Raw genomic sequence first — 20,044 nt, forward strand, 5'->3', positions numbered from 1 at the left:
TTTAGTCTTTCATTCGATCAAATCCAATATGTTCAGGATCGGCACCCAGCTCTAAAAGAAACCACTTATCAACTTTATTTTTCTACACCACACCAGTCACCCTATGAACTAATATATGCACTGTTGTATGCAATGCGCCAAAGTAAGTAGTGAGGAAAATAACGAAAAGTTAACTATTGTTATTACAACCCTATTAGGAATTTACTATATATACACAAAAGAAATCTATCTAATTTATCCAAAAGTTAGATAGAACGTGGTTTCCGTGGAAGTCCTAATCACAATGCAAACTAGAATTGGAGGTTAAACAGAGAAATTCAAAGCCCTTTTATGTATATGCCCATTGCTCATTAGTCATCTCATACTTCTTAGTATCAACTTGACAATGCACGACTGACCTGTAAACTTTTTACTCCATTCACAGTTATTAACAGAATTGGAGCAAAATCTGTAGCCTTCCGATTGTTCCGAGCAGCAACAGCAACAGCAACAGACGTGTGCATAACACTATGCATAATACATGTACAAACTATTTCGAGAAGCACAAGCTACGAAGTTGGTAGTCGGATGCCATGCCACATGAAGCAGCTTGGAGCTTAAGTCATTGGAGAAATCATTACCACATGAACTAGAATTCTCATTTCCTGCATGGTTAGCGTATCGTATCCACTAAGATTAAATTCTTAATAAAGGGCGGCCCGGTCGCACTACGCGTCCCCGCTGAGCGAGGGTCCGGGGAGGGGTCCCACCACAAGGGTGTACTGGGGGCAAAGCCTTCCCCTGCCAATTTATTTGGCAAGAGGCCGCTCCTAAGACTCGAACCCGTGACCTCTTGGTCACACGACAACAACGTTTACCGTTGCGCCAAGGCTCGCCCTCTTGTTAAAAAAGGGGAAGGAACTCGAAATGCTAAAAAAGACTGAAGGAACTCCAACCATGCCGGTAAAAGCCACGTGTTAAGTTGCTCAAGGATGATCTCCTAGCCCTTGAAGCAGAATGGAGAAAGGACTTCCTGTTTTCAAATTGCAGGCACAGAGAAAGTACAAATTCATTCAGAAACAGGATTTTCTTTGCATGCCGGAACAGAAAGCAATATGCTATTAACAGGAAAATAATGCTTCCAATACAAAACTAATGTCCTTTGTTAAAGAAAGGGAACCTTGGGCACACAGTATATCGATATAGACTACACCGAAAATACAGGATCAAACTAGAGGTTTTATTGGAAGCCATCCAGTGACAGGATCAAACTTGTAAGCATATTGCTAGAAGGACCAGCTTAATTGCATTCACTGGCCCTCAAGTTACCACTAACCTCTTAATTTGACCCCAATTTTCTTTTGTCACCATAAAGGAATCGAATTTCTAATTTCAATAACAGAAAAATCATTGCTCTATTTTTTTCTTGACTTGTACTGAGAAATAAGCCATCAGAGATTAGTACACTACATTTACATTCTTTCACACTCTTTTTTATTTTAACAATATATAACTATTTTGCTCAATAATCTCCCCCCCCACAGTCCATTGATGCAGATTTGTTATCATATTATCAGATTGAGAAAAGGCCAACATTAAGTCAAACATGGATTCAACATGTCAGACTCAAAATTCTAAAGAAAAGAAGACAATTGCTAACCTATTTGGATTTTTACTAGCTTCCACTGTAACGCCTTCTTCACTTCCGCCATAGGAGAATATTCGTAAACGATTGCTAAGTGAAAATCAGAAAAGAAATGTCACAAGAATGGCAATATCTAGGTTATGACAAGGCATAGTACCTTCCGCAATTCAAGATAGATGTGCAACCTGTAAGATCCAGTAGCAAAATGAAATCCATCTCCACTGATGCAGCATTCAAATTTATCAAATATTGAGTCATTATTATACAAATCACACAACTGCAGGACAAAACAGAAAACAATATGACATCTTGTCTTAGATAACCAAGAGATTGTAAAATTTATCATATAATATACACAAGTAAAAAAACACAAAACCAAATGAAATTTATCATGTAATTTTAATTCTGGAAGAGCACACTACTTATTTCCAGCCATTTAAGTTTTGAAGACTCCCATCATCATTTTCAACAACTAGTTAGAAGAATTATCATCAATGAAATTCAGCCATTTTTAGTTTAACCATTTAGATGCATAAGATACAAAAGCCTATTTTTCTTAGAAGCATTTCACTTCTCATGACATCTTATAAGAAGCTACTTTTCACCAGTAAATAGATTGTGAAAGACACAAGCAGAAAGTTGCAGAAAAAAATCCAAGCACATTGAAGATTCAGAGCAAATATGTAAATTTTTGGTCCAAGTAAGAGTTATAGAACAAAAGGAATAAGATACTCAAGACATTCATAACTCGACCTGCCGGAATCGAACCAACAACCAGGAGGATCAATCCTCTGCTCTAGCCACTGAGCTAAGGTCGACAATTTTGAGTAAACTTATGCATCAAATATGAGAAAGAAAATGACATCTAAACCAACAAGCTATAAAAGAAATTGAAAAGAGGAAGCAAAAATGGCAGGTGTCTTCAAGGTGCAAAACCAGGGAAAGAAATAATTTTGGACAGGTGTAAAAAAGTGGTAGTGCTAGAAACTAGCTCAACTTCAGCCACAGTTATCTTTTTATATGGAAAAATTCCCTTGACAAGTAACATCGAGGAGCACAGACAGCGTAGCTGATAACTAACAGAAAGATGAAAGTAACAACAAAATATATCTAGATTTACTGATATTTTGCACCAAGATCTCTATTATAGATGCCTCATCCAAAACTATTTTAAATATTGGAGGAATTCACTTACAACCTCACTATAAATTTCCAAACTGATATCTTGGAAGATCATAATTAATTCCATACCTTAGGTCGTAAATGCTCTTGAATTTTGAATATTGCCACTGGTAAAGAATCCATGCGCATATCCCAAAGCTAAAGCAAAGAAAGAAAGCATCAGCAGATACAATGCACCATAAAATTGAAACACATTTTGATGTTGGCCAACAATGAAGTAGGAGCTTATGATAGGATTAAATTTTATCAAAAAACTAAGACGAGTTGGAAGTTTAGGGAAGAAAATAAGAAGTCATGTGGCAAGAACCAGAAGATTTAGACGAGAGAAGATAAGATATTCTCCAATCAGAAGAAATGCCATGAAACATTTTATCAAACAACTAAGGCACAAATAGGAATTTAGGGAAGAAAATGACAAAAGTCATATGGCAGGAAACAGAAAGTAGACAAGACATAGATAAAGGATTTTTTCCATCATAAGCAATGCCATGAAAGCTTGAAGAAAAAGAAGATTCTAATTGAGATAGCTTCTCATGTTTCTAAACCAGATATTTACAGGATTGCAAGCATGAACCAGGCACCAAATAAGAAAACCTCCACCTTACTAGCTTTTTATATTCTGGCCCTCAAGGAGGTGGACCGATTTACAGAAAAATAAGCAGTTTGATGCTAATTTGAATTAAAAACAGATCAAGTAAAGTTTTGGGTTATTGACCTTCAAGCTCATGTAGTCACGACTTAAGATGTGCTGCCCATCATTTGTGAATTTCAAATCAGAGATGGATGCAATGATCTCTGTGAAGAATGATTTTGACCCATGGCATTCTACATCTTTTAAGCTGTAAAGAAAGCAATCCATGGAATCAGACTAATCCCTTACGTTATAGTAACAAGAGCAACAGAAAAAATTAAAAGTGGAAGAAACTCACATTATAGCACTCTGATCACATAATGCTGACTGCCGCATGTCTACTAGACGGATAAAACCTCTAGAACTGCTGTATGCAAGCATATTACATTGGATGGGATGGAACTCAGCTGAAGTTATGACCTCTGAATCAAAAGTTTAGAGCTTCAATTACAAGAAAACAACTGACAGAAAAGTTGGATGTTAGACGAAAGCAGCAACCTAGAACAACTTGTCGTTTCTTCCCTGAATAAGATAATTTAAGATAGAGATTCTATAAAATCTACAACTCCTATTCAGTCAGGCTAAATGCACAAATTCAAGTTTTGAAAGATGGAACTTCATGTGAAAATGGTGAGGGTTCTGACAATTTTGTGATCATGCCCTCCCAAATCATATACCCATGGCAGACATGGAGTCATATACTAGACTGCTATAACTGCTTGTAACCAGCAAACAGCATTCAACTGTCCTGCTTGTCATGGAACCGTATCTAATACCCCCACACGCGAATGCCCACTGGGCTTGAAGCATGCACAACACAGGCCCATATTACCATGTCCTACAATTAAATCAACAAATGGGGTTGCCAGGAATCAAACCCTAGACCACTTGGTCAAAGAAGCTCTGATACCATGACATGGAACCGTTTGAACTAAAAGCTCAAACTCATAGTTAAAGGTCCACTTCATATTAATATTGTTAATTTAACTTGTTACTTCCAAAAAAATATATATTAACATAAATACAAGTCCTAGATAACCATTTGATCTGTGAACCTCTTCGTGAAGTTATTACCTATCTCTCTAATTAACAACAATGGTGACACAAAAGTAGTGAAACCCTATGATGCATGGACAATTGACACAACTTAACTGCACGAATGCTCAAGGGATACATAGAATTACCAGTAAGATCTTCCATGTTTGCTGGTTTCATGTCAATGATATTGAAACACTGATTGCTGATCTCAAGATTCCATAAGTTTATTCGAAGGTCATCTGCAGAAATAAATGTCTCACCATCACTGTACAAAGAAAAATATACATTAGAACAATGCACTGTCTTAATAAGCATTAGCATGAAATTTGCACTGCATTAAAATGGATTATGCACTAGAGGGTTCAATTTCAATATTGAGAAAAAAGAAAGTACAAACTTTACCTATTGCTAGAGATTGAGTTGATATTAAAATCATGAGCAAAAGCATACACCTTTCGACAACTTGCACGAGTTGTGTCTTCAGAATAAGCAATCTAGTTACATTATAAACTAGCAACATTACCCATTAATGCAAAATATGTACACATTATCATGAAAATCCAAAAAATTTATATTATTATCATTTACAAGTAGATACCTTGGAGAGTGATTCTTGAAATGGTGAGATTTTTTTCACTATATTATCTGTCCACTCCAGATTATATCCGTTACCACTCGGTGGCTTGTCTTGCTCACTTATGAAACTTTTTTCTGCCAAGAGAGCACTTTCTGAATGCACAACAGAACTGGGGTCCATTTCCTTCAGTTTCTTAATCTTTTGTTCCTTAACCTGGTCTCAACAACTACAGAAGTTAGCTGATATTTTCATTCTTCACCAAAGAATCCTAGCACAGTGGCAAAACACATTCAGAAAGAACAGATAGCCTAGGATTCAATCCATTGTGATAGCAGCAAAACCATGCTCAGAAAAACAAACTATTAAAGAACAGAGAAATATGTAAGCACATCTAAGACTTTTGATTCATCAAGCTGTCATCTGGCATGACAGGGCCTCTGCTCAATGTTAGAGAACCCAATAAAATGAAAAAGCATGGAGAGGGAAAATGAACATCCGGCTGCAAAATGGATCTAATACAAGGAAGATTGATAATGTGTGTAATGGATATCCATTATTTGGTATGTTTTTACTCACCCTTGGAGAAGTATCCAGGTAGATATTTGTTTTCCTCTGAAGTGAGTTACAACTTATAAGGAACTAACAAACAGTCGACATAAAAGTTCTTGGTGTGAAGGATGAAAATAGGATCCGTACCTTCCATAACTTAATTGTCTTATCATTTGTTGAAAGGATAAACAATGACCCATTGGATGTTGCACACCATTTTACTCTGTTGATCTTCTCTTCAATCTCTAAACTCTTCAAGTAATCAAACTAATTCAACAGAAAAAGGTAACACTATCATGATTGGTAAAAACAGAAACAGCAAAAGTATATACAACACTCAACGGAGAACATAGATTAAGCAGAGATGGCATCATTTCAGTGTACCTCAGGTTCATGACTCTGAAATTCAGTCTTGTATTGATATTCAGGATGTCCTGTGAAAGTGGAATCCAGGTGCTCCAACTCATATCGAGAATTGTATTGGTTTGGATTCTAAGAAGCCAATAATTAAGGGTAAAAAGATCATAAACCCAATTTATCCAACATTAGATGCCAAACAACCAATACAGCTGCCAGCCTAAACACAAGGATATAAAAAACATTCAAAAATTATCTAGAGGATCTAATAGCTCTAAAACAATTAGGAAGAGCTCTGGATTGAAATAAGAAATCCTCACATCTTTCCCATCTTTTCTTTCGAAAACTACAACACGACCCCCTCGATCTGCAACTGCTAGGTAATCACCACTCTTGTCGAATTCAATAGTAGATACAACATCAACTGGAAGAAAAGTCAAGTCGACTAATATCAAAACTAAAATTATTTCCAAAGAAAAAGAAAAACCCTCCTTCTTTTGGAGTTTTTAGAAGAAGAGAAGCAAAACTACCATCTTGAACGTCTTCACCTGGAACTCTTTCACCAAAGACCTGAGAGAACTTCCAGTTTAGAGGAGGAGAAGAGGAAGACTCGCCTGAGCTTGAAGTCATGGCTGCTGCTGAATTGATATCTTTCAATGAAATTTCATCCCAATTTCGCTTCAGTATGCAGGATTCAGTTTGATCCGCTCACAGAATAGTGAAACAGAGAAGGAAGAAGGATGAGAAGGAAAGGAATCGCATTTCAGTTTTAGCGATTAGGATTCTGATTCTATTGCCGACTGCTACTGCAGAGTGCTGACCCAGAGCTCCCCACTCCATTATCCACACAAATATAACCTCATTTTTCTGAGTTAATTTAAATCGCTTTCAAGGTATGTTAAGTTCGTTTACACTTCAAAAATAACGTTAAACAAATTAACGTAGTTGATTATTTTGTCACAAAGTGACAACTCATGTCTTACTGTATTTAGCGGAAAAAAATCTTCTGTCCCGAATTCTTTATCCCCTTTCCTGTCCCTCATTCAAATTTTGACACGTGTCCCTTTAACTACACTTTAACCAAAGTTAAGTATATCTAACCATAGTTAGTAGCAATAAAGTAAGATAAAAGGGACACGTGTCAAAAATTGAATGGGGGACAGGGAAGGGGACAGGGAATTCGGGACATAAGATTTTTTTCCTTATTTAGCCACTCGTCTTATAATATAAAGAATTATAAAATTATTATTTTTTTCGAAATAAATTATAAAATAATTATATAAAAATAGATTTTCTAAAAAAATATATATATATATGGATTAAAACCCTATTTGATCCTCATAATATCCAAAATCTTATTATTTGCCCCTATACAGTATCATTTGATAACATCTGTCCATGGTATATTTCTATAGGTAACATTTAACTCAATTTTTTTGAAATAAGGTAAACTTTATTAACTAAGATCAGAAGCGAGAATGTCAAAAATAATCGGTGGTGGACAGGCCCACTCACCACGAACAGATCTAGATGTAACAGCCTTAGCGAAGTTATGAGCTGCTAAATTCGTTGAACGTTTTACATATGATACTGAACATGAGTTCAAGGCTCTTAACAAAAAAACAACAATCATTCACTACATCAGATAAATAAGATAATTGACGTTTTTGCTGATGTATGGAACTAATAACCACGAGACAATCTGATTGGACCTCCACATGGCTGAGGTTTAAATCCTTAATCCAGGACAGAGCCTCTCTTACCGCCATTGCCTCTGCCAACGGGGGATCCGTGACATCCGCAAGGTGCCCCATTTTAGTAGCAAAACATCTACCCTGATGATCCCTCAGCAGACACCCATAGGAGCTGAATTTATTCTGGTCATCCACACCTACGTCAATATTGCACACATAGCTTCCTTCCGACGGTTTCTTCCATTTTGCGATTACGACCGACTGTGGTTGGGGGGTGTTTTAGATTGACGATTTGAGCTTCTCTCCAGTCGCTCAATTCCGATAAGGCCATACGATGGATTTCCTCTGGTGTCTGTTGTTGGTCACGTGTGATTAGTTCCAAAGGGGGGAGGGGGTTAGGAACTAATATAACGTTTTCAAATTTAATTATGCTGACTTAATATAATTTCTTGAGTTTATTAACTCAGCTTTGGTCAGCACGGCCAATTGTAGCGTAAGACATCTTTAATCAGATGTTGACTAGAACTGTTTTACATATGAGTTGAGAATTGACACTTTTATGGTCAGCTTCCAACTCAGCACTCTTATTTACTCAGTGTTAGTTTAAACAATTTATATGCCGAGTAAATATAACAAGCAACACATACATACATACATACATACATACATACATATATATATTGAGAGAGAGTTAGAGATTACTCAGCACGACTTATCCTGGTTCGGCCTCTCCGCCTACGTCCAGTCCCCAGAGTCCTTCCGGGCTTTTTAAATCCAATACTGAGCTCTTTAAAGGTAGAGCACAAACCGTTTACAAGGCAGTTGAATATGCAAGAGTACCTTCCTCTATTCGTCTACTCAATCCCTACTAAGTGCTATAACCGAACACTTAGATTTCTCTACCACTGAGTATTTAAAACCAAACACTCAGCACAACACTCTCAATTTACAATTGATACAAGTTTGTTCTATTCAGATGAAGAACACCTTAGATGATTACAAAAATCAATCTAGCTTTTACACAAGTATAGAAAATTGGTGTAAGATCTCTTTTTGTTTTGATGTGCTTTGTTTGTATATATTCTCTTGTTGTGAAGCGGCCTTTGATCCAAGAATGATCATGTCCTTTTATAGTTGAGGTCTGAAGCAGAAATGATTTGAATCTTGAATTTGTCCGTTGATCCAAACGGCTCCTTTTTTAGACAAAGCCCTGGTCAGCTTCAGGTTTGCAGGCCAATCCTGTCGTCTGAAATTCCACAGTCGTCAGGCTTGTCTTCTTCTTGCAGGTTTCGTCTTCTTGTGCCAGTTTGTCTTTTTGCTAACGAACAGTTGACCCATGCATCTCGAAATTGGCTTTTGCGTAATTTCAAGGTTCTGGATTGGTGCAGACAGTTGTTGGATCTTGTCTTTTAGCAAGCGGATCATTCATACTGTCCTGAAGATCACTCAGCTTGATTTTGATAGTCATTGTCTTTGATTGTTGTCAATTCATATACTGAGTTCTCTTTTACTCAGCTTCCATGGTCAGCTTCGTTCTGCAAGACATAGTTCTTAAGAAGACTTTTCTACTTTTAATACTGAGTTTCGTTCCACTCAGCTTCGTTGATTAGCTTGATCTTTAAGCTTCTGTTCCGAAGATAACTTATCTTCTTTCATGCTGAGTTCCACTCTACTCAGCTTGTGCTGTGATCTTATGCTGACTTCGTCCTGTCTTACGTTTTATTTCTTTTTATATTTATATTTATACTCAACATTGAACAAACATATTAGTATAATTAAATCAAAGCACTTAAATTTAATTGTCCCTTAATCATGGATTAACTTAAATAATTTTGTCAAATCAAAATCATGTGGAAAGCTGTTTCAACAAACTCCCCCATTTTGATGTTGGCAAAATAATTAATTGATGGAACTCAGCATTGAGATTCCCCATGATTGAAATTCTTTTTAAGCTTCTGAAATCACTCCCCCATAAGGGTTGCATCTATTGACTTAACTTAACTCTAAACCTTCTAAGATTCAATTGAGTAAAATTAAGGCATGCTTATACTGACTTAGTTCATTTCTATACCTTCCAAGATCTAATTCAGATGAGCCTAGTTCAGATTTTCAGAGGAGATCAATGTGTGGAATATGTTTTGACTCAGTTTTGATACATGGTTAGTTTGAAATCAGAGTTATGGGAAACATTTTTCAGAGCAAATGTATCAAGTCTAATGTGTACTGAGTATATTCCTTTTTCTTTTGTTTGTTTGTTCAATTAAGACAGATCAGCATAAAGCATAATACGTAAGTAAGCATCACATAAAATTAATCAATTTTGAATGCATAATTTTATAGATAGTCAGCAAAAAAAATACGCCAGATAAGGAAAACAAAAATACAAGTCAAGAATAAAAACTAGCAATTCTAGCCAAACTATTTCTTCCTATTGACTTGGGCAGAATTGACTTTGCCTTTTCCCTTTTGCTGCTGACTACCAGATGCTTCTCTTGTGTGCTGAGTTCTATCAGCTTGTTCTTTCTCCCCCGTTTTGCCAGCATCGGGCGGAGGAGGAACGAAGGTGTCGTTGAGAGCAGCACGAGTTAATATTACGGAATAAGCCTTAAGCCGTTTCGTGCTTTCCCTTAGACCATCAAAAACTGGAACACCATCGTCCAATGTAGCACCGGGAATTCGGATAGAGGCACTGAGCATACTCAATATATATTCTTGAGATTTTCCTACCCATGTGATAGTGTCAGTCAGCATAGCATAAGCTTAATGGTACATCTTAAGCAAGGCCGAATCATAGAACTGACGTTGAGCATTCGTGTGGCGCACATGTTTGTAGGTGGATCGGGAGTATTGCAACAGTTCGTTCATCTTGAGTTGGTCAGTTTCCATTTCCTCCTTACTCAAGTTGAGTAGACGGACAGCTTCGCTAATTTGTTCGACCGGATATTGAGAAGTCGAGGAGATTAGCTCGCGAGTGCCGGTCAGCTCAGAGTTCAACTTGGTAAAGTGTTGATTCAACTCAGCAGATGTAGCGTAGCCCGTGTTGACTGCAGAAAGAGCATTAATTTGGCCTTGAAGGGAATCCATGTGATTCACCATTATTAACTGCAGTTCGGCCAGCTTGATGATGGAGTCTTGCTTGGGTTGCTGTGTTTGGACCATTGTCATGACACTTACTAGATCTTTGAGACCCTAGATCTTATTTAGGAGCTGAGTGACAGACGAGATTTGTGGTGACTCAATATTTGCAAACCCAGCAGCATCGGCATGAGTAGTGTTTAAATCCTGGAGAATAGTTTGAGCGGAGTCAATAATTCGACGCCCAGACTCAGTAGCATGAAGATAAGCATATTGTGTTTCAGGATTTTGCTCAGTTGCCGGAATTCGAGTGGAACCGGAGGGGCCAGCTTGGTCAACAGCTGGGCTTTTATTTAGGTCAACTGCAAGAACTAACTTCTCAACATTCTGCGATATTGGAGTGGAAGGAGGTGGATCAGCAGAGATATTGACCTGCTCAATGTTGGTTTGAGTTGGTGCAGAAGGAGTCAACTCAGTTTGAGCAGGATTTTCCTTTGCATGCTTTTCACTTTGAGCAGCTTGGACTTCGAGCTCTTGCTCGGCAGGGATTGGATTTTTTGGAGTCTTGGCTTGTTCCTTAGGATGAGTAACAGAGGCTTGCTTTTTCTCGAGTTCCCTTGGAGAAGGCTCAGTGGGATTAGAGAAGAATTTAAATTGCATGTCGGAGAGATCAGTGATAGGATCCCGCAGAGGAGAATCGCCCAGAAGGTCAATAATTGGCGATTTGTGAGCCTTTTTCTTAAGTCTTCTCAATTTCTTAGCCTTTGGAGGAGAGGGGTCAGCTCGAATAGAATCAAGAGATTCAGAAGGTGAATTTACCCTTAGGTCAGTATTGAGTTCATCCCCGGCTATGTCTTGCTCTGTGAACTCAGCATCAACTGTCTTACTTGGCACAGTTGGATTCTCAACCTGCTCAATATCCACTGTTTGTTCTGGCACAACATTATCTTCCTGACATGGCTCAACATCATCACGCTGACCTTTGTCGTTTCTTAGTTCTTCTGCTTCTTGGTCAGCATGGATTTTCTCAAGGTCAATCTCTTGGCTTCTCACGAAGTGGGAATCATCAGAAACAGCAAAACCAAGAGGGACAGCATCAATGGGACTTAGACCAGAAGATTTCTTCTTCTTCCTCAGAGGTGTTTCCTCACTTTCGATTTCCTTAGGCTCATCTTGCCTTTTTCGTTTACCAGTTGACTCAGGTTCTTCCTGACCTTGCACATCACTATCCTTCTTTCCCTTTGATACGAATCGAATCTTTTTCGGGACAGCATGGACATCTTTGGAACAGGTTTGAATAGCTTTCCTCTTCTTCTCTCGCTTAGCTTGGTCAGCAGGTTCAGCCATGGAGTTCTTCCCTTCCTTGGGTTGCACATCCTGTACATCATCGACTTCTTCCTCATTTTCCTCAATGACCCTTTTTCCCTTCTTAGACTTGAGGGGTTGGTTGTATACTAACCTAAACAGTAGAGCCGCTGTGATTTCAGTTCCCCAAGTCTCAGTTTCATTAATCATGTCTATTTGATGATCTTCAAGGATTCTTGTAATGAGGGACCCCATCCTGAGTTTCCCAGTACTTCGTTGAAGTGCACCGATAAGAAACACGGGCATGTTGAGTGGTTGATAGGTCAGCATGTGCCAGATGAAGCACTGCTTGAAGTTTGAAGCTGATGATGCTGAGTTGATTTTTGGGAAGATAAAGTTAGTTAGGATGTAGTGAGCCATCTTTTGATTATGACCCATGCATGTACTAGCTATTTCCCCTTTGTGGTCCGCCGGCTTACAGAACGTCACAATGTGGTCAAGTTTCTCCTTAGTAGTCCTGAATTCTTTCCCTTTGGCTGGCAGTTTTAGCAAGGTTGCTAGATAAGATGGGGTAATCGTTATTTTTTGGCTTTTGACATGGGTTACCAGATGGTCAGCATCTTCTTCGTCAACACAGAGGTTGGAGTAGAATTCCCTTACCAACCTAGGGTAGGTTTTACCAGGAAAGGAGAAGAGTCCAGCCCATTCATTTTTCGAGATCCACTCACAAAACGATTGCTCAGCCGTTATGAAGCTTGAAGAGAACCACCGACAGCGAAGTACCTCATGGTTCTTAACGCTTTTATAGACTTTAAGGAAAATCTTTTCATTGGGCTGCTTGTCCTTCTTTTTCTTCTTCTTTTTCGAAGAGGTTGCAAGGTCAGCTTGAGGGCTCTTGCTTGGAGTTTGGTCATGCTGACCTTGTCCTTTGGTGGGAGTCTTGCTATATTCCTGCTGAGGAGGAGACTTAGGGTTTTCATCGAAGTGATTTCTGTCGTAATCACCACCGGAGATATTCTGAGAGTCCGACATGATTTTCTCAGAGATTTTCGAGAGGTTTTGGAATTTAGAGAGCGAGAGATTTGAATGCCAAGGATTTCGAGTGTAAAGACAGTTAAGTGGGAAATCTTCCACTATTTATAGAGGTTCGAATTGATCTTATACGTTGAACTAGTCGTTTTACCTCGAGATGATCAATCGATAAAGATCCTGGCATTTATGACACATTCGGCGCATGTGTTTTCTAATTATTTCTTACGTCACCCTAGGTGGCTATTTAATTCCCGTGCTAGCATTTAATGATGCAAATGGGCTTTACTCAGTTTGTTAGAATACTGAACGTTTGTGATACTGGGTGCATAGTTTTACGTAGAGAGTTTTCATAATACTTTAGTAACTCAGCTTAAGATAATCACTCAGCATGTATGTCTTACTCAGCACATATTAAGCTTAGCATGTAGAAGTTACTAATTTAGCACTAGTCACTTAGCATGGTAATCACTCAACATTCAATTATGCACATAGTATTATTGAAGAGGATTAGACATACCGATTGCTTCCCTCAATATGTTAAATTGTTCACGAGCCAGAGGCTTAGTGAAGATATCCGCAAGCTGTTCATCTGTTGGTACATAGGTCAGCTTGATCTCACCCTTGAGTACATGATCTCGAATGAAGTGATGCCTTATGCTGACATGCTTCATCCTGCTGTGTTGTATTGGATTTTGGATAGGTCAATAGCGCTTTTGTTATCGCATTTGACTTCAATAGTTTCTGTTTTGACTCCGTAATCCTCAAACTGTTGCTTAATCCATAAGACTTGAGCCACACAGCTTCCAGCAGCAATGTACTCAGCTTTAGTTGTTGACAGGGCCACTGACGATTGCTTCTTACTGAACCAAGATACTAGACAGCTTCCTAGGAAGTGACATCCTCTTGAAGTGCTTTTACGTTCTAGCTTATCTCATCCATAGTCAGCATCAGTGTATCCAATGAGAGTGAAGTCATTTGAATTGGGATACCATAAACCTGCATTAACTGAGCTCTATAAATATCTAAAAATTCGTTTTACAGCTACAAGGTGAGACTCCCTGGGGTCAGCTTGATATCTAGCGCAATAGCATACTGAGTACTGAATATCAGGTCTACTAGCAGTAAGATAGAGTAAAGAGTCAATCATACCTCGATATAGCTTACTATCTACTGACTTACCTTTCTCATCCGTGCATAGGACAGTGTCAGTACCCATTGGGGTTGATATGGGTTTACAATCTTCCATATCGAACTTTTTGAGCATTTCCTTGGCGTACTTGGACTGACTAATAAAGATGTCATTCTTACCTTGCTTGATTTGTAGTCCAAGGAAGAAGTTGAGTTCGCCCATCATAGACATCTCGAACTCAGTTTGCATATGTTTACTAAATTCTTTGCACATAGATTCGTCAGTAGCACCAAAGATTATATCATCTACGTAAATTTGTGCTAGTAAGGTATTTTTACCCCTTTTCTTAATGAACAAGGTTGTGTCAGCTTTGCCTCTGACATAATTCCTGGTCAGCAGGAAGTTGGTCAACCTCTCATACCAAGCTCTTGGAGCTTGCTTCAGGCCATATAAGGCCTTCTTGAGTTTATAAACGTGGTTTGGAAGTTTTGGATCTTCAAACCCTAGAGGCTGACTAACATATACCTCTTCGTTTATAAAGTCATTAATAAATGCACTTTTAACATCCATTTGATATAATTTAAAGTTCACATAGCTAGCATATGCACACAATATACGTATAGCCTCTAACCTAGCAACAAGAGCAAAGGTCTCACCATAGTCAATGCCCTCTTGCTGACTATAGCCTTGGGCTACAAGTCGGGCTTTGTTTCTGACTATGTTGTCTTGCTCATCTAGTTTATTTCTAAAGACCCACTTAGTTCCTATGGTCTTTTGATTCCTAGGTTTTGGTACTAAATCCCATACCTCATTTCTTGTGAATTGATCAATCTCTTCTTGCATAGCATTGATCCAATATTCATCGTGCTCGGCATCGGCGAAGTTCTTTGGCTCATTTACTGAGACGAATGCAACATTTCTGAGATACTTTCTAAGTTGATCTCTTGTCATCAGCTTGTTGTCTGCGGCATCAAGAATGGACTTCTCCGAATGTCCTCTTGGAATTTTTATTTCTTTAGGTAATGTTGAGTTGTCTGGAATAGGTGTTTCTATAATATCTGCAGGAATAGATTGGCCAGCAAAGGTAATTTCGGGTTCGTGTTTACCTTTGGTCAGCCCTTGTACTGATGACTCAGTAGCTCCTGTTTGGTTAGCGGAAGCTGAGCTCGGTTCATCTTCGGCGGACTGAGTTGTCTTTCCTGCAGGGTCAGTTTCATCGAACTCTATATGGACAGACTCTTCAACAACTTGAGTTCGTTTATTATACACTCTATATGCTTTACTGTTAGTTGAGTACCCTAAAAAGATCGTTTCGTCAGCTTTAGCATCAAATTTTGCAAGGTTATCTTTTGTATTGAGTATAAAACATTTACACCCAAAGGCATGAAAGTAGCCAATGTTGGGCTTTCGTCCTTTCCAAAGTTTGTATGGGTTTTTCTTAAGAATAGGTCTAACTAAAGCCCTATTGAGTATGTAGCATGCTGTGTAGACAGCTTCACCCTAGAAATACTTTGGAAGCCTATTTTCGCTCAGCATTGTCCTAGAAATTTCGACAATTGTTCTGTTCTTCCTTTCAACCACCCCATTTTGTTGAGGCGTTCTAGGAGCAGAGAAATTGTGGTTAATACCTGTAACCCCCTCATTTGGATCACATGATATCTCACACAATATCAGTCATAGACATGTTTTCAATTCTCAATCATATAAACTTCAATCTCATATAAATTTTACATATTATACAGAAGAGAAATCATTTATAATTTACAATACACGTTTAAGTCATTATCCTACACAGAGGATTTACAAAACAAAAGTACATTCACAAGACTCCAAAATGCCTAGATGAGAATGGACTGACACTGCTGGTGCGACCTTAAGCAAGAAGAACGCCACCTAACCTGTAAAATCTGTTGGCAAGGGGTGAGCTGCCTACTCAATAAACATATTACACATATATGTATATACAAGTAATGTAAAGAGCACAAACCAAAATAGGTCATCAGTACCAAGTTAGAATTTATTCATTTAGAATAGTAATACTGATTTTAGAAAGGCCTTGCTATACTTAGACAATATATATAAAATGGTCCTTGGGCCCAATCTGTATTCCGGCTCACTAAATTCGGAATACAATCATCTGTGCTACGGAGGAGTTACACTCACTCACGTACTCATATATCTCAACACATGTGCTTCCGGCTCACAATATTCGGATAGCACTCTCAACTTGGACCATTTCACATATCCATCTAAGCAAGCTCATATTCATTTATAATCCAGCCATTATTCAGTTCCAGTATGTGCACAAGGCTTAACATGCCGTATTTACGCATAACACTGCAACATACTCAATCATAACACTTTTTTTATCAATCATGACGTATCATAAATACTCAAACATTATCCACATCATTCACATCAGATTCAACCACATCTCACACTCAACAAGTCACAAGGCACAATACATTCATACACATATATAAGCAATATGCTTACCGTCGCACTTGGTTCGATCTATTCAACACGATCGGGTGTGCGTTCAATTGCACCTTGCCCTCCTAATGTCACATAACATTGATACAATTAGAATTAACATAAACTTAATGAAAATAGAAACTAAGGAATGCTATATGATTTACAAGACACTAATGCCACAAAGTTCATGCAATCTAATCCTTTTGTCTTAGATCATCACATGACCTACTTGCACACATTCTGCCATAACTTTCTGTATATGAATCCAAATGCCCTGATTCTTGAACCTACTGAAACTAGACATATATGGGTAGAACATATCCAAAATGCACTTTAATATCACTTCTACACAATATATGGCATGCAAAATGATTCGGTCCTGTTTCCAGCCAAGAAACAGACTATTCAGATTTGCATCTACCATAATTCACTCAACCTAGCTCACAATAAACACAATGGATTGCCAAATCCCTTTACAGACATATACTTCAAGTATTTAGGAACACTTTTGTATAAAGAAACTTTCTCCAATTCGGACTTTAAGATCCTCAAAATGCTACATCAACATGGCTGCCTCACATGATATTCAATTTCGAGGCAGTCATGATCCATCTAGGTTTTCTTCCTCTATATATGGAATTAAAGTCCCATATTTTACAGAGGGTTTCATAACACATATAGGAACATATGTTATTCTTTATGTATCTTCAAATTCGAACAATATCAATATGAAAAACAGGCTCCAAAATGACTGAAAGCAGTACCCTAGATTTCTGTTTAGGGCACTTGATACATATCTTTCATTTGGACAGCCTAAAACCAATGAAAACAACACCAAAACTCAACAAGCTCAATCACAACTCATCCACAACAAATCCTATGATCATACCTAGGTTTTTTCAGAATCTCCAACTCATAGAAAACAAGCTAAAACAGCATACTAACCTTCAACTTGTGTCTATCACCTAGTATGCTTCCTAACTTGACTTGTTTGGCTTGAAAATGGAAGAAATTGGAAGAGTTTTGTTTGGAGGATGTTAGGGTATATCAAAGGAAGGTTTGCTGAAGTTTTGGTCGAAATTGTGGTTGGAATAGATAAAGAATGAGTTGTGTACATCTTTTAACAAGTGAAGAGGCATACTTTGTCTTACTATTGGGTGACATCATTCTTTGTGAGGTGCTTACTTGCTAAACTTCACTTCTAGCCCTCCATAAGTCTAATTTAATCAATTAAGGACATGTGCATTCATTCATTTAAGTCCAAACTCAATTAACCAATCGTTACATCTTAACGACACACTAATCGCCTCCTAATCGCACGGTAATCGCATTAGGAATACGAAACTTCTAATGACAATGAGATGAATCTAAAATGCATGTATTCAATCATGAAAACATATATGAATGTGGAAAGATGTATATGTTAGGGTTTTAGGGATGTTACAGTTCTTCCCCCCTTAAAGAATTTCGTCCCCGAAATTCACTTACCAGAAGCTTCAAATAGGTAAGGATATTGTGTCCTCATATTTTCTTCTACCTCCCAAGTTGCCTCATCAAGTGTTTGATTATGACTCCATCTCACCTTAACCATTGGAATTTCACGGTTTCTGAGTCGTTTCATTTCTCGTCCCAAAATCTCTAAAGGTTGCTCACGAATAGTTAAGTCTGTATTCACTATTGCAATCTCAGGTTCAGGAATCATATGACTTGGGTCTGATCTATATCTTCTCAATACTGACACATGAAATACATCATGTATTAAAGACAATTCTGGTGGTAGAGCTAACCTATAAGCCAATGGTCCAACTCTCTCAATGATCTCATAAGGCCCGATGTATCTTGGATTCAACTTCCCTCTTCTGCCAAAACGAACTATTCCTTTCCATGGAGATATTTTTAAAAACACTTTATCTCCAACTTTATATTCCATCTCCCTTCGGTGCTGATCCACATAGGCTTTCTGACGTTCCTGTGCAGCTTTTAAATACTTCTTTATGACATTGATCTTCTCAACAGTTTCCTGGACTAACTCAGGTCCTTCCAATTGTCTCATTCCTTCAACATCCCAACATATAGGGCTTCTACACGGTCTTCCATATAGTGCCTCATAAGGTGCCATGCCTATACTTGAATGATAACCATTATTATAAGCAAACTCCATAAGAGGTAAATGTATATCCCACTCACCTTGGAAATTAAGAACACAAGCTCTCATCATATCCTCTAAGGTCTGAATAGTTCTTTCCGATTGTCCATCTGTCTGTGGATGAAAGGCTGTACTGAAATGCAATTTTGTTCCCAATGAGTGCTGTAAACTGCCCCAAAATCTAGATGTAAATCTAGGATCACGATCTGAAACAATAGATATAGGTACTCTATGCAACCTCACTATTTGTTCCACATAAAGTCTAGCCAATTTATCCATCGAGTCTGTCTGTTGAACCGGTAGAAAGTGAGCAGATTTCGTAAGTCTATCCACTATCACCCATATACTATCGTGTCTACGCCTTGTTCTTGGTAATCCCATCACAAAATCCATAGTGATCCTCTCCCATTTCCACTCTGGTATGGTTAAAGGTTTTAGTTTTCCCACGGGAGCTTGATGCTCAGCTTTAACCTGTTGACATGTCAAACATTTGGAAACAAAATCAGATACATCTTTCTTCATTGTAGGCCACCAGTAAAAAGGTCTCAAATTTCTGTACATCTTTGTCATTCCTGGGTGCATAGCATAAGGAGAATTATGTGCTTCCTGTAGAATTTCTGATCTTAAATTTGCTACATCTGGAACACATAATCGACTACCTATCATCATAGTTCCATCATCTTCCACAGAAATATCAGGTCTTTTACCTTGTTGTACATGATCTCGCATTTTCTATAAATAAGGATCATGCCATTGTGCTTCTTGGATCCTTTCTTTCAAATCTGGTTTTACTCGTAGTGTAGCCATCAAACCTGTTACTTCATTTACTTCTAACTGCACATCCATGGCTCGCATCTCCACTAGTGAATTCAAACTATAATTCTTCATACTAGCCACAATATCAACACTCTTTCTACTCAAAGCATCTGCAACCACATTAGCTTTTCCTGGATGGTAATCTATTGTACAATCATAATCTTTTAATAGCTCAATCCATCTCCTTTGTCTTAGGTTCAACTCCTTCTGCGTAAAGATGTACTTCAAACTCTTGTGATCAGTGAGAATCTGAAATGTCTCCCCATATAGGTAATGTCTCCATACCTTCAATGCATGGATGACTGCTGCCAACTCTAAGTCGTGTGTGGGGTAATTCATCTCATGAGGTCTCAGTTGCCTAGAAGCATATGCAATAACTTTCCCATTTTGCATTAGAACACATCCCAAACCTTG

At 38.1% G+C, this 20,044-nt stretch overlaps 1 protein-coding gene across 2 annotated transcripts; it reads right to left on the reverse strand.

Moving 5' to 3' along the window:
- Positions 1–143: 143 nt before the first annotated feature.
- On the reverse strand, positions 144–6,819 carry LOC136230239 (serine/threonine protein phosphatase 2A 55 kDa regulatory subunit B beta isoform-like). 2 transcript variants are annotated; one of them, XM_066019256.1, is made up of 14 exons: positions 6,573–6,819; positions 6,279–6,382; positions 5,986–6,093; positions 5,749–5,868; positions 5,074–5,265; positions 4,878–4,969; positions 4,622–4,740; positions 3,736–3,859; positions 3,522–3,645; positions 2,876–2,944; positions 1,810–1,901; positions 1,640–1,714; positions 936–1,012; positions 144–644 (listed from the first exon to the last, which is right to left on the reverse strand). In XM_066019256.1, exons 1-14 carry the CDS (start codon positions 6,586–6,588, stop codon positions 508–510), a joined length of 1,449 nt encoding a protein of 482 aa, XP_065875328.1. In that variant the 5' UTR covers positions 6,589–6,819; the 3' UTR covers positions 144–507. The 2 variants fall into 2 exon arrangements, with proteins under 2 accessions (XP_065875328.1, XP_065875321.1); XM_066019249.1 differs by having other exon boundaries at positions 6,489–6,818.
- Between the last annotated feature and the right edge of the window lie 13,225 nt (positions 6,820–20,044).

This window comes from Euphorbia lathyris, chromosome 1 (assembly GCF_963576675.1).
Source record: "Euphorbia lathyris chromosome 1, ddEupLath1.1, whole genome shotgun sequence".
NCBI lineage: Eukaryota > Viridiplantae > Streptophyta > Magnoliopsida > Malpighiales > Euphorbiaceae > Euphorbia > Euphorbia lathyris.

Excerpts from the sequence above, each read along its gene's own strand:
- LOC136230239 (XM_066019249.1), bottom strand. The coding sequence starts at position 6,588 with ATGACTTCAAGCTCAGGCGAGTCTTCCTCTTCTCCTCCTCTAAACTGG. Across the intron at positions 4,970-5,073 it reads TTCAAGAATCACTCTCCAAG|ATTGCTTATTCTGAAGACAC; the intron begins GTATCTACTTGT and ends TAATGTAACTAG. Across the intron at positions 1,902-2,875 it reads AAGAGCATTTACGACCTAAG|TTGTGTGATTTGTATAATAA; the intron begins GTATGGAATTAA and ends TTTGTCCTGCAG.